The sequence below is a fragment of the Manis javanica genome, chromosome 12 (genome assembly GCF_040802235.1).
Source record: "Manis javanica isolate MJ-LG chromosome 12, MJ_LKY, whole genome shotgun sequence".
Classification (NCBI taxonomy): domain Eukaryota; kingdom Metazoa; phylum Chordata; class Mammalia; order Pholidota; family Manidae; genus Manis; species Manis javanica.
In genome coordinates this window covers 20,929,919-20,944,544 of record NC_133167.1, presented here as the reverse complement: position 1 = coordinate 20,944,544, position 14,626 = coordinate 20,929,919, and the positions used below count along the sequence as shown (strand labels likewise).

The 14,626-nt window shown below is 32.5% G+C and overlaps 1 protein-coding gene and 1 long non-coding RNA gene across 5 annotated transcripts in view; one reads left to right on the top strand and one right to left on the bottom strand.

Annotated features, from left to right (window-relative positions):
* SPAG16 (sperm associated antigen 16) overlaps positions 1 to 14,626 on the top strand; it is a 981,678-nt gene that overhangs the window by 714,872 nt on the left and 252,180 nt on the right. Inside the window, exon 15 of one of the 2 annotated variants that reach the window (XM_073218142.1) lies at positions 8,173 to 8,299. The exons of the other annotated variant lie outside the window; for it this stretch is intronic. Within the exon in view, the coding sequence (XP_073074243.1) occupies positions 8,173 to 8,299 (127 nt within the window). The remainder of the gene's footprint in view (positions 1 to 8,172; positions 8,300 to 14,626) is intronic. 2 annotated transcript variants of the gene reach the window in all.
* Positions 1 to 14,626, bottom strand: part of LOC108397066 (uncharacterized) — a 513,643-nt gene that overhangs the window by 459,617 nt on the left and 39,400 nt on the right. For 2 of the 3 annotated variants that reach the window (XR_005053738.2, XR_012123548.1), the window contains one exon: positions 10,266 to 14,519. The exons of the other annotated variant lie outside the window; for it this stretch is intronic. This is a non-coding gene — a long non-coding RNA (uncharacterized lncRNA). Of the gene's footprint in view, positions 1 to 10,265; positions 14,520 to 14,626 lie in introns of those variants that run through there. 3 annotated transcript variants of the gene reach the window in all.

The window sequence follows — 14,626 nt, the reverse complement described above, 5'->3', positions numbered from 1 at the left end:
TTTAGTGTATAACCACCAGGAATAAAAGTCTTTCTTTTGCTGTATCTTTGTTAATATTATCATTCAAAAAATCTATTCTAGTGTAATAGAAAAAAAGTAGGACAGGTTATAAGTGAAAAATCCAAACTCAAACTAACTTAAGCAAAATAAAATGTACATTGGCTCAAAAAACTGAACTTCATACTGGGCAAGTGACATCTGACATGTAGGTTTGGCTGGAGCCAAGACTCAAATGCCACTAGACTTCCTATATGGTCTTAATCTTATCAATGTCTTCACTGTGCTGGACCTGGATATTAGAATTTAAGATTACATATGTATATGAGTATTACATGGTTTTTGACACATTTTAATCAGGAGAAAAGAGCTTATCTCTTTCAACACTAATTTGAAAAATATAGGAAGTATTCTTATCACTCCTACTTGAGCCAGACACTTACCTCTTAAGCAATTACTCTGTCCATGGTGATGAGTTCTACGAGACCAGACACAGTATAGGGTGTAAGAGGCAGTTCTTCAGCAATCACAAGGACATGGCTACTAGAGTGAACTCGGCCTGGAGAGCCTAGCTGACTGGATCGAAACTCCACAGATAACCTTTGATGTTTGCACTTGCTTACATCAACTATATTACTAGGGTTGGAGAAAAGGTGGTCAAGTGTTAGTCCTTTCTTCTGTCTACTGTGCACTTGAGAGCAATTTTTCTATTGGTTTAGTGTTTTTCCTCTTAATTTTTTATTGCTCTTTGTGGTATTTTGGCAATTTTTTTTCAAATTTATATAGTTTGTTGCCTTTTAAATTTATATTGTCCTGGGTATTCCTTTTGCTGAAGAATTCACAATTAGCATCAAGTCCTTCAGTGTTTGCTGTGGTTTCTTTAATCTCTACTATATTTATAATTTTCCCTCTTTCATCTCATAATGTTGCTTAATTATGACTTCTTTCTTCTTTGTCAGTATTTCTTTTTGTGTCATTATTACCTTTCTGCCTCTTTTTGACAAATCCTTAAATTTGACTACCTACATATTCTTTTCAAAGACAAGTTTTTAATTTTATTCATCTTCTCTCCTTTTATTTATTATTTTAAGTTTAATTTTTTCTGTGAATTTCCATATTTCAATTCTTTTTACCTTTTCAGTATTTTCTGTAGAAAAACATACCTTCAATTGGATATTTAATATATTTATTTTAAATCACCAAAAAATGAATATAAAATCATGAATTTCCAATGGCTTCAGCTTCATTCAACAAATATAATATGAATTCCTTCACTTGAATTAATTCTAAATATGTGATCTACATAGATATTTTCTTTTAATTTCTAAACCTTTTATAACGTGTGAAATTTTTAGTGTAATTTGCTTGTACTATTGTGAACAAATGTGCTTTTTATGAATTCCTTCTTTGACATTTCTCCTTTGATTTTTCTTGAGACTTATTTTGGGGCCTATGATGATGTTGGTTTTTATAAATACTTCACATATGCTTGAGATAGCATATACATATATTTGATAATTTAGGTAAAGCTTTTTTTGGTTAGATCTTGACTTATTTTTTATATGATCTATCAATGTCTATAGACATGTATTAAAATCTTCCTTCATTTGAGCAAGTCACAATTAACTTTTGTATTTTGAGACTTTATTTTTAGCTTCATAAAAATTTATGATTTTTACATCTTGTTGATCAAGCATTCCTTTTATTATTCTCTAGCAATTAGTTCTAGTAGTGATTTTTTTCACTTAAATTTTTTTCTGGTATTGGTACTATTCTACCAGCTTCCTATTAGTTAGTATTTAATAATTCAATTCCTTCATTCACTCTGTGTATTTTATTTACTTCTGTTATTATTGTTTGTTTTTAATGTTTCCCTTTAGTTATACTTAATTATATTATTTCTTTATTTTTAAAATCATTTCAGTCGTCTCTTACCATTAATTGCTAAGCGTATCCCATTTGTGTCTGTCTGTATATGTGATTATTTATCTATGTAGCTATTGAAATTGCATGTATTGTGTTTCCATTTTTTTCTATACTTCTTTTTGATTTAATTTACTGCTGGTTGTTGTCTTAAATAAGAATAAGGCCAAGGTTAGATTACGGTTAGAGTTAGGGTTTGGTCTGGGTATTTTCTCTTTTACAGTCAATAGTTAACTAACCTTGAATAAAATTCCTTCATTTATCAGTATCTTTGCTCACCATTATGTCTTTTGACAATACAACTATTAATAGTTAGGATAAAAAACAGTTTTTAATAGTTCTTTCTATAAAATATTTAGGTTTAAATGTCTTTAGTCTGAATGTCTGAAAATGCATTTAGTCCAGAATCATATTTAGCTGAGTAAACAAAATTTTACTTTCCAATATAATGGGTTTTATTTTCCAATATAATGTAGACATTATTCCTCTGGTTCTAATATCTAGTTTTTATTATCAATATAACTATCATTCATATAGATTTCATGTGAAACACAATGTCAGGAGAATGTGAAGACGAGACATAGACTGAGAGAAAATTTTGGAAAACACAATCTGATAAAGGACTATTATCTGAAATATACAAAGAACTCTTAAAACTCAACAATAAGGAAAGGAACAACCCAATTAAAAAATGGACCAAAGCCCTTGACAGACCCCTCACAACAGAAATTATACAGATGGCAAATAAGTATTTGTAAAAGATGACCCACATCTTTTACATGTCAAGAGGGAAATGCAAATTAAACCAACAATAAGAGACCACTACGTACCAATTAGAATGGCCAAAATCTAGAACACTGGCAACACCAAGTGCTGACAAGAATATGGAGCAACAGGAAGTCTCATTATATGCTGGTGCAGAAGCCTGGTATAGTCACTTTAGAGGACATTTTGGCAGTTTCTTAAAAACTAAACACACTCTTACCATACTATGCAGCAGTCATTCTCCTTGGAATTTACCCAAAGGAGGTGAAAACATGTCCACACAAAACCCTGCACACAAAAATGTTTATAGCAGCTTTATTCATAATTACCAAACTTGAAAGCAATGAAGATGTCCTTCAATAGTGAATGGATAAATAATCTGTAGTACATCCAGACAAGAGAGTATTATTCATCACTAAAAAGAAATGAGCTGTCAAAGTAACTGCACTAGTTGGGTTAAGGATTTAATAAAATGGTAACTGTTGAAACACTCTGTTGTATACTTAAACTAATATAAGATTGTGTATCAACTATACTTCAGTGAAAAAAAAGAGCTTTTATCAAGTCATAGAAAGACATGGTGGGAACTTAAATGCATTTTACTAAGTGACAGAAGCTGAAAAGACTATAATTCCAACTATGTGGCATTCTGGAAAAGTAAAACTATGGAAATAGCAAAAAGATCAATTGTTGCCAGAGGTTAGGAGGTGGGAGTTGGATAGGGAATCGGTGAGCATAGATGATGTTTAGGGCAAAGAAAGATACTCTGTATGATACCATGGTGATGGAAACATGTCATATATTTGTCTAAACCCAAAAAATGTACAATGCCAAGAGTGAAGCATTATGTAAGCTACGGACTCTGGGTGATAATGACATGTCGATGTAGGTTCATCAGTCGTAACAAATGTACAGCTCTGACAGGGAATGTTGTAAGTGGGGGAGGCTCTGTGTGTGGAGGGCAGGGGAGTAAAGGTATCTTCCCCTCAATTTTGCTGTTAACTTAAAACTGTCCTAAAAACATAGTCCTACAAAAAACACGGCAGTTTTTTATAAGCATATCCCTCCAGTCATTGTATATATGTATTAAATACTTTTAATCAGTGTAACTAGTTTAGCATAAACTTTTCTATGTTTTATATTGTTTCTTTAATTATTATTTTATGGCTTCATGAATTAATCTAGGATGTCCATTCATACTGCAGTTATTTATTGAACATTTACTATATATTATTCAGGATCATGGGAATGCACTCCTAAGCCAAAGTGCCCATATTTGCAGAGTGTACAACATTCTCATGTGTGCATAGTTGATATATAATCATTTATTTGATTTTTATTATGCTGTCTAACTCTTTGCAAAAAAAACCTTTACAGAAAAGAAGTAATGCCATAGACCCTAAAAGTATTTTTATTTAGATGTTCTATAAATTGACTTAGGAAAAGAAGATAGGAAAAATAAAGATAGGTGTGTGTGTGTGTGTGTACACACACACACAGATATAAGTATATATATATGTGTATATCTATATGTATGTATATATTATATATATAAAACCTTGTGATCTAAACCAAAAAAGTACATAGCTGATTCATCAGGATGAAGTTCTGAAATACAATCAGATTGAACCTGTGTTTTCCATAATAAATTAATATCCTCTATATTTCTTCTGACATATAATATAAAGATATTAAGAGTCTCATATAGAATATTGTATTACTAGAAGATATTTCTTACCCTATCTGAAAAATAGCCTCTTAACCTCAGTGCCTCTTAACCTGTTAGTGCCCAAGCTTGTAAAATATGTTTTTGAAAATTATATAAAGCCATAAAATGTCTTTATATTAAGGAATATTACTGCTTTATGAAAACAGTCTTTTAATTATTCATTTAAATAATAAGTTACCTCATTAGTACCCCAGTTTTCTCCTTTTCATTGTTTGCTTTACAATGTCATCAGTATTATTGGAACCTCTGTGCAGGGAGAGAGCGGTTCAGTCAGCTTGCCCTCCTGCTGTTGTTGGTGTCAAGTTTGCAAAAAGGTGCCTCTGGCAGTTTTCTGGATCCACAACAGAGCAAGGTTTATTCCTTCCATACTAAAATACAAATCTTACTTTTTTAGATTTTTAAAATTTATAAATAGTGCTACTTTAATTTTTTGGTCATAACTTTTTTTAACTTTATAATAAATTCCAGAAGCAGCATTAAAGTTTCAAAAGTATGAACACTTTAGTGATCCTTGATATGGACCACTAAATGTTTCTCCAATATATTTCCAGCAGCCTGTATGAAGGTAGTTTGGTTTTATGTTGCTGTACTCTAACTTATAAGTAACTTTCATGTCTGTGTGGCTTTTCTCACTATAGGATCTTTAAGTTGGTAGTGGAAGGCTTAATCAGAGCAGTCAGCAGTCATGACTATTCATTTTCATATCTACTGTATCCTTTGTCCACTTTGCTAAATTCCATTTACTTTCTTTAACTGTTTCAGTCTGTGATCATAAAACCCACTTTTTTCTCAGCTTCAGCTCATTCAACATTTCTTTATTAGGTGGGAAAACCCTGTTACAGTAGCACATACTCAATTTTGCTCTCTATTTCCTTTATATTTATTCATTCAATGATTTATTCAAAATCAAATGCCAAACCTGATGCCAGAACTCTGCAGGTATCAGGATTTAGTGTCAGAAAAGCAGCCATATATCTAAATCTGAACTTCTTTGAGAACTTTATGTGCAACTACCTTTAGTACCTTCTTCTCCTCAGTGTCAATACTGGTACCAGTGATACAGTTAGAATTACATTTCAGAGAGGGTCCTAAAACTCTTGAGTATTTACATTATTGGAATTGTCACACAATTGCACCCCTCTCTAAAAAACATTTCCCTTGAAATCGATCTTTCTAGTTTAGGTGAAGACCCTAACTATAGCTAGCCTTTGTTTTCTTACCTGACATAGTTCTAGATAAAATAGTTGCTGTCCCCCCGATGTTGTCAGCTCATCCTGTTCCCACACCTCTCCATCTTCAGATCCCTCAGAACTCAGACTTTGCACTTTGGATTAGCAATAGTTTAGTATCTTTTTCTGCCCTGTGGAAGGAGATTAGCAGACGGGCTATTAGTTCAACTGAGATGGGAAGAGGAGGAATACAGAGGCTTGAGAATATTCCAAGTTTTGGGAATATTTTATCTCTTCCTTTTATTTAAGTGATTTACAATCATCAGGGTAGAATTGGTATTTACTTTAAGACTGCTGTGGAAGGGTTTAACATAGAACTTCTATGTGAGCTCCAATGGGGCATTCATCATCTGCTGGTTTAACAAATATTTTTTGAGCTCTGCTGTGCTTCAGTCACTGCAGTAGGCACTGCCTCTGCCTCACTGGCCAACCGGAAGTATAGCTGAGTTGTTCCGTTACTACCAAGTATCTCTTAGTTATCAAATCTGAGCACAACCTGATTTCTACTACTTAATAAGTTATTATATTCATTTTATCACAATGCATACTTTGTCATGGCTGGGGAAATAGAAAAAGCTAGCTAAATGATGTTAGCTATTTCAAGTTATTTAAAATAATATGTACTGTTATTAATAATTTAGCACAGCCCTTAGTTCACTAACAGCATTTACAAGTACTGACCATTGTTATTTTATATTATCAAATTGTTGTATGTTGATCATTTGACAGCAGTAAAAATTAAATGTAATAATATTAAAACTATATCAATATTCATTTTCACCCAAAAACTGATGGAAATATTTTTTACTTTTAGTGTATTTCCTCACATTTTAATATTCAGTGGTATAAAGTATACTTTAAGATTGTTTTTAGTCCATAGACTCTGGACAAGAAAAGTACATCAAGTCTGAAACCTGCCTTTGGTGAGAAGTACATCCAGATTAAATTCTGATTAATATCTCCTCTATTCACGAACTTGAAAAAGTATTCCATTATGTCACTTCTGAAAGATGTTTGAAAGCCTTGTATCTGGAAAGAGTTCTTTCTAATCCTGAGAACTATTCTTTTCTCAGGATTAGATGAAAATGAAATTCACTGATTCTTCACAATTCTTACAATCCAGGTTTCCATATTTGAAAATATTCCAAGTGCTTCATGTTCCTTTTAAGTCATAAAAAAAAAAGACTAAACCTCCCTTTTGTTAGATTGGGGACAAGGCTGTTGTATTGCTTTGCCAGTGACAACAGTTACAGAATTTTAAAACTAATGGCATTTGTTGCATTACTGGTACATTTAAGGAAAAACAGGGAGTCCACTTGGACTGAATTATGAGATGCACATTTTCTTCCCAGATAGGATAGAAATCAAGAAGGAAGGGAAGGGAAAAAATTGTGTGAGCTAGAATGTAATGATAAGAAAGAAAACTGTACAACAATCAAGTCATTATCTTTAACATTTTAGAATATGTAGGAAGAAAATGAGCAGATGACTTTTGACTTGACATTAAAAAAAGTTAACCTGGATCTGAAAGAGAAACTGTATATCAAATAGGAAATGGAGTAATGACTTATCATAAGCATTATATAAAGTCCTAATATGGCCAATACTTTTATTCAATTGGTCAATGGACACAGAAACCAAATGACAGAATGGTGAAAAAGAGTGAAGAATATCAGTTGCTGGACAGCAGAAATGCCTCTTACTCATCACTATTTCCCAGTCTCTGACATCAAATGAATGCTCAATATACTTCTGAGAGGCCAGCAAGAGGGGCATGGACAGACCTTGAGCTCCTAGCAGATGTGCCCAGGCAGGTACCTCTATGCTGTGAAAATACTGCCCCTGTTTCCATACACATGAATCCACCCACCTATCCTTTTCTTTTTCCTTCCCCTTTATCCAATGACGTTCTTCCTTATTCTAGTTGTTAACAAAATAGCCCCAAATATTTCTAATAATTTTGCCCTGCAGACCACAATAGGTACAACTTCCTTTCCATTAATTTCGCCTGGCCATAGCGATTCTACCCACTATAATAAAAACCCTCCTTTCGTTGTATCTGTTTTACTACCTCTTGTTTTTATTTTTGCTCTCTCTGAGATGAAAATTATCAGTACTACTAATTCTAAATATATGAAGTGAGGTGTGCTTTAGTATAATATTTTCATATATAGAATGTGTAGATTACAAATATATCTTATACATGATGAGTGATATCTATATATAGATGAATTACATGAGTGTGTATATTTTTGTTTTATTAAATCTTCTCATATAATTAAAAATAATCAAAATTATTTCCAGAAAAATCATTTTATGAAATTTATATAAGATTTTATGTATTAAAATGATCATTTTATAGCAATTTTATGTCCAAGCAAAGGTAAAATGAATACTTTTTAGTTTAGAGGAGTGTATTCTTCTCAATTTAATAAAATTATAACAAAAATCTTCTTTGTGAGCTACTATATATATACATATACATATGCATATGTATATACATTTCTCTCTTTTCTTAATACTTTTAAGGGTCACATGATAGCATCCTGTGATGCTTGTGGAGTAACAAAACTGTGGGACTTTCGGAAGCTCTTACCAATTGTGTCCATTGATGTAGGTCCAAGTCCTGGCAATGAGGTGAACTTTGATCCATCAGGTACAATCTTTTTTATTCAACATTTGTCACCAAGCTAACAGCTTTAATATTTGCTCTGAAACTATTTTCCATTTCCACTTTAGTTGGTTTATGTATCCTCCTCTGTAAATTTCTGTTCTTAATGTTATATTTGCTATATTTTATCAGATATCATGTCATATCATGAAGCTTTCTTTAGGTCATATATAAGAGAAAAATATAATAGAGCACATAAGTGTGTGCTAATATAGATAACACAAGTTCCTAGCCATGCCAAAATTTGGAGGCTACATCCCTTAGAATCACCATCCAAGGTAAGTTTATTGCATTTTTCGAAGGCAAATTGGCTGAGAGTAGAGAACAAAAATTTAGCAAAACTGAAATGGAAACATTTTTAATGGAATGTTTTAGTCTTACAATAATTTATTAAAGTACCCATATTCTGTAGGTTTTACAATTAGTTTGAAATACCTATTTATCTTTTTTTGCAATTCTGTGCAATAGTAATTATTATAATTGATAATTGTAACTTTATTGTGTTTAGCATTTTTTCTTAATTAGCATAAACATTGATTAGGTAAAATATTTTATCCTTAATGATGATGAATAGTCTTACAACTGGGTTAACAACCATGCAATGATTCCAATTGGCTATTTAAAAAATTAAATTACACTTACATCTGTATTCTTAATAGTAGCCTATGCTAAGTAATGTATATATGTTACTATATAATATAACTTCCCTTTGCTAATATGATGCATGTTTTAAACTTTTTAAAATTTTCAGAGTTTTTAGAATTTTTGATACATATTTGTGGTAAATCAAAGTTGCAGAGATGATAATTTTTGATAAAGAAATAAAGGTAGTATATATAGAGAGAATAAATAATGTTTTATTTAAAAATAGTCCATAGAATTCTATAGTCCAGAAACTATGAATATACTAGAAGCAATTCTACCATCATAAGTGTGTATTTCCGGTGATGGGCTTCGTGATATTGCCATCATTAGAATATAAGAATATAAATATAGAATATAAGATGTTTGTCTTAACAAACTTTTGTGTTACCATTGATAGACTGATAGATGAATCATGCTAATAACAATGACTTCTTTAAACATGCTTTTAGTTATGTTCTTGACATTGAGACATTTATGGTATGCCAGAATTCTATAAGAAAACCTGTACAGAATAAAAAATCCCATGGGAATATCATTTTATAATGTGAAGGCCTATTAATACTTCGATTTATACTTTCTAATATATAGAATTTGCACTGACATCATAGTTTTAAAGGAGCTTTAACTTGATCTTCATAAACATCTTTACATTGTTAAGTCCTTTTTTTTTTAGTCTTGAGTTAGCATCCAAATGTTCTTGTCCTTGGATTTTAAACTCTGAAATTTCAAAACATTTGGCTTTAATTTCTAATAATAGAAACTAAAGGGTGTTTTGAAATACTGTACAACTGATAACAGACATATATACTATTGCCATTATTAAATATGTTTCCTCTTTTAACTGTCCTTGTCATCAAGCCCAAAAGTTATCTTCTATGCATTAAATGTCAGTACCTATCTTATTTATATGCAAGTCAGTATCATATTAAACTCCTTCATACAACAGACCTATTTTTTTCTCTCTTTGACTGCTATATTGTTGATAATACATTAATATTAAGTAAAGCATGAGAATCAAGGGAAGAACATTGAGAGACAAAAAAGACAAAGAGTGGAAGCGAGGGATCCTGTTAATGACAACACTCCATGAGTTTGAGGGAATATAATTTCAACCTGACCTTCCCATCCTTTTGTCCATTTCTTCAAGGAGCAAACTATAATTAATTTTATTTCTGTGTTGCTTGGGACATTAATTTCATGAGCCTTTTTCTCATTGAATAATGAGAAATTTGTGTTTGTGTAGAGAAGTCTTCAGTGACTATTTAAAAAGATTGAAATATATGAAAAGTTGAAGAAACTAGGAAGAGCAAACACAGGCCTAAGGAGATGCTGAACAGAGAAATGGAAGTCACAAAGTAAATTATGAGAATTATATTCATCTCAAGAGTGTAAAGAAGAAAAGTGAAGTCAAGAGCAAAACAAAATCAAAATAAGGACAAGGGACATATAAATCTTTTCCAATCTGCATTTGTTCAGGAAAAGATTATTTTTTAAAAATATAACAGACTTATGAAAATTATGGACTATGAGGAAAAAATCAAATCTAGTTTAATAGGCTCAAAATACATATTAATTTGACATATTTTTATTTATTCCCAGGGACAAGCCAATACAAGCATTATATCATATAATAATTTTCCAAAAAAGCAAGAATATATTGATACTATTAACAATAATTAAACATTTATTGAAGGTGTTATGCCAAATCATATTTCTAAGTCAAAATTCTGTCATAGAATTAAATTATGCAGTTCTATACACCTAGGACATTATTTGTCACAACTTAACTATTATAAGACAGCTCTTGTCTGCTGTCTCAACTGTGCACTTGGACTGGAGAAACAGCACTGAAAACATACATGTGGTGTCATAATAATATCATATAATACATGTGGAAGTATTGACAGCATTGTCTGAGATACTTAATATAAGGAATGTGAGTAGTTATATATTTTCAATAATTCTATGGAAACAAACTTTCTAATCATATTTCATGTCTCTGGATCAGTTTAATTGAAGGGTATCTTGAGATTATGAGGTGCAGAGTTTAAAAATAACTCTTTCCCTGTTCAATATTATTTAATACAATAATAATACAATTTATAAATAAGGCATCTATTGTCACTGCAAACCCAACACAGTATAGAAACAAACTGGAGTAGAGGTCATTAAAACACTGAAATTGTTGTCCATAATATTTGATTTCAAATTTGATAAATCAAAATTGCCTTATTATTTATTAACCTCATATTTGACTTTATAAAAGTTAATGTATATTAGTGAAACAGTACTTTATCTGTTTTAAAATTAATACTCCTCATAGTATATAATTTTAAAAATATATCCTTGATAAAAATATTTGCAGACCAGTGATGTTAAAAACAAGAGTATAGATTATAATTCAGACCCTTAGGTGTTCCCCACCTGTTAGACTTCAGGCAAATTATTTAATCCCCCTGAACCAAGTTTCCTCATAGAAATATTGGAAGAGATAATTACCCTACAGTGTTCTAATATTTCAAAGGGATTATATATATCCTATAATAAGGAAAATGCTAGCACAGTCATCTGCCCTGTTTTCTTCTAGATGGAAGAAGTCTTAGAAGTTCTCTCATATGTTTTGGGGATGAGAAAAGTGTGTGAACATAATAGTGTGCAAGTAAGATTCCCATGGCTGTGTTAGTGTGGGAGGTTTCTAGTAGAAGTATAAATACCAGTGAATAAATATTAAAAGAAACAAGGGTCAAAACCTCATTTTCATGTAATATTAAAAATAACTTGAATGGCTAAGAAGTAAGGTTGTATACAGTATTACACATACATATATAATTAAAAGATTTAAAGATGTACAAATCACCTTCTAGAGTTCAGCTTGTCTTTTGCTGTAAGAAATCAACCTCTCGTACATTTAAAAAAAGAGTTGCTTATGGGATAGCATTATTTACATGTTTTATTTGCAAGTACATTGCTTGTGACAAACACAGATTATCTGTGTTTATAGATTTATACATATGTTAGTATATTTTATAACTTGTGTATTTGTAAAGGGATAAGTGTTCCTTTCTCATTAAACAGAGAGCCTCCTGGCAACATAATGCTGTACATTTTTGTTAACATTCGCTGTTTAAATAATACCTCTCACTTGGCATATTCAAATGCCATGTATTTTACCATTAAAGAATTTATTGCTATTTCAGAAAATGTTAAATGGAGTTGTGTTGTGAAAGTAATAAAAATAAACTGTGAGAGTTTATACATATACTTTTTCACATCTCTCATTTCATCATGTTTATGTAATTTAGCAATATTTTACCCTCCTATGTAAAAAAGTGATTCCAGTATATTTGCAAAAACATCTCATCCCTTGAAAATGCAGGAGCTGAAATTTGAGCCAGATGGGAACTTTCCAGTAGAAAATTTATCAGTATCAGATCATCAAAATGGGCAAGGTTTCTCACCATTTGGAGATAATCCTAAATATCTCCACAAGCAGAACCACAAAATGAATGCTAAAATTGAGAAAAATCAAACCCGTTGGAAAATATGGAAAATATCAGATCCTCTAAAAGTTTTTAAAATATAATAAGATACCTCCCAAATTTATTATTCAAATTGGACTTACCAGTTTGTATTAGTAAAGGCTACAGTTCTTTGGTATGTAGAAGGTAGACTGTGGTTAGTTCCCTCTGATAGAAGCAGTGTACCATAAGGGAGAAAGCTCTCATTTAGAAGTTAGAAGACGTGGTTTTGAATTTTGTCTCCTCTACTTAATAGCTTGGTGAAATTTCTAAAACATTTCTGAGCCTCAGTTTCCTTGTAGGTGAAATATTAAAACCTTCCAGGACTTCCAATTCTATCCAAGGTGGAGTAACAGGGACCATATTTACCCTGCCATCTGAAACAACGTAAAAAAAAAAAAAAAAACCAGACAAATACATGAAACAGTAGTTTTCAGACATTGAATATTGGGCAGTGAAAGACAGTGATACCTGAAGGAAGGGAAATAAAATAGAGGAGCCCTCTAACAGCCCCAGAATACTGCTTGAAGGAAGTTTCTAGGTCAATTCAAAAATGGATGGAAACCCGGGGAAACCTGGCAGTCTCCCAGCGTTGCTGAGGAGACAGAGTGGGTCCAGAGAGTTTGCAGGGCAGAGTACCAAACAGAAGAGAGGAGCACAAAGAGAGAATTCTGCAGATCTGCGTATCTCCCCAAGTCTTGCCTTGAATAAAGATGAGTACCTTACAGCCTAAAGCCACGGAAAAATCTGTGGGAACAGTTAAAAGGAAAAACACCCATAGCTCACTCAAGCCTGGGAATACTTTGTGTTCTCACCAACTAGATTAGAAAATCCTTGCAATTTAAAAGGACAGTAGTAGAGCAGGTATTGGCAAACTTCTGCCCTTGGACTGGCTTGAGCTTTATGTATAGTTTTAATAGAAGAGCCACACCCACTCATTTACATATTGTCTAAGGCTGCTTTCACACTACAGAAGAGTTCAGTATTTGCAGCAGAGACCATATGGACTATGAAGCCTAACGTATTTAATATTTGGCCCTATACAGAAAAAAAACCTTCCCAAGTAAAGTGCTCAGAAGGTTACTGCCTCAGTAATGAGGCCACATCAGTGCACAGCCCTGGTTCTAGACCCCTTCACTAGTGTTTTTAAACCATTTGAGTTGGCTCATGTAAAAAATTTTTTGTATTTACTACAATTCAATGATATTGTTACTATTGTTCCATATGAGGAAACTGGGACATAAAGAAAGTAACAATAAGCTCAGTGATATACCTACCTGATCAAATGTAGAATCAGAATTCAAAGCCAGGCAGTCTAATTCCAAAACTAAAACTTAAACTTTATATTACTCTGCCTAGTCATTTTACTACGAGTATTCAGTTTCATACTGATGCATGACATCTGTTAGGAAAAATGATTCATGTACTATGAATATTGAAATAATCCCATTAATGCCCGTTTGGCAGTGTTTGACTCAAAGCTGACTAAGACACAGGATCCTCTCACTAGTTGTCAAGTTGTTGTCTCTGGAAGAAAAAAAAGGAAAAGAGGATCTCCCTAAAATTATCTACCAGGTTTTTGATGTGTTGTATTCACAAGGGGGCATCCTAAGTACCTGTACATTCCTAATGGGAGCTCAAACTCCAATCCCATACCTCAGTATAAATTGCTAACAGAGTAATCAGGGCTAGGTTGTGTGAGCACCTGCAGGGCCCCTCTCTCTGCCATTTATTTAAGACCTAGCCTGATTAGAAACTGAAAAAAGAATGTAAGAAAGCAAGCTGACTTCTTTTGTCTCTAAGGCATAATGCAGAGCCAAGTTGCTCCTCCTAAAAGCAAGCCCGTTCTACCACATCAGTTTCCTGGGAATGAAGCCACGAAGACAGAAGATAAACTTTGAGAGAGAAAAGGTGGCCAGATGACTCTGCTTAATTATTTATGATCCCATTATTCCTTCCCCTGTTTGAGTGGCTCTGTTGTGTATGCAAATCCATTTTGTTCTGAGAAGAATATGGTCGTCTCTGGTCGTCTCTGGTCGGAACTGGGGGGAACGAAGGAAATCAGATTACGTACCCTCTTAGAGATCCACGTCTCCAGTTAACGCCTGGAACAAAGTACAGTGTGGCTGGGGAGCTGGGCAAGGTGCTT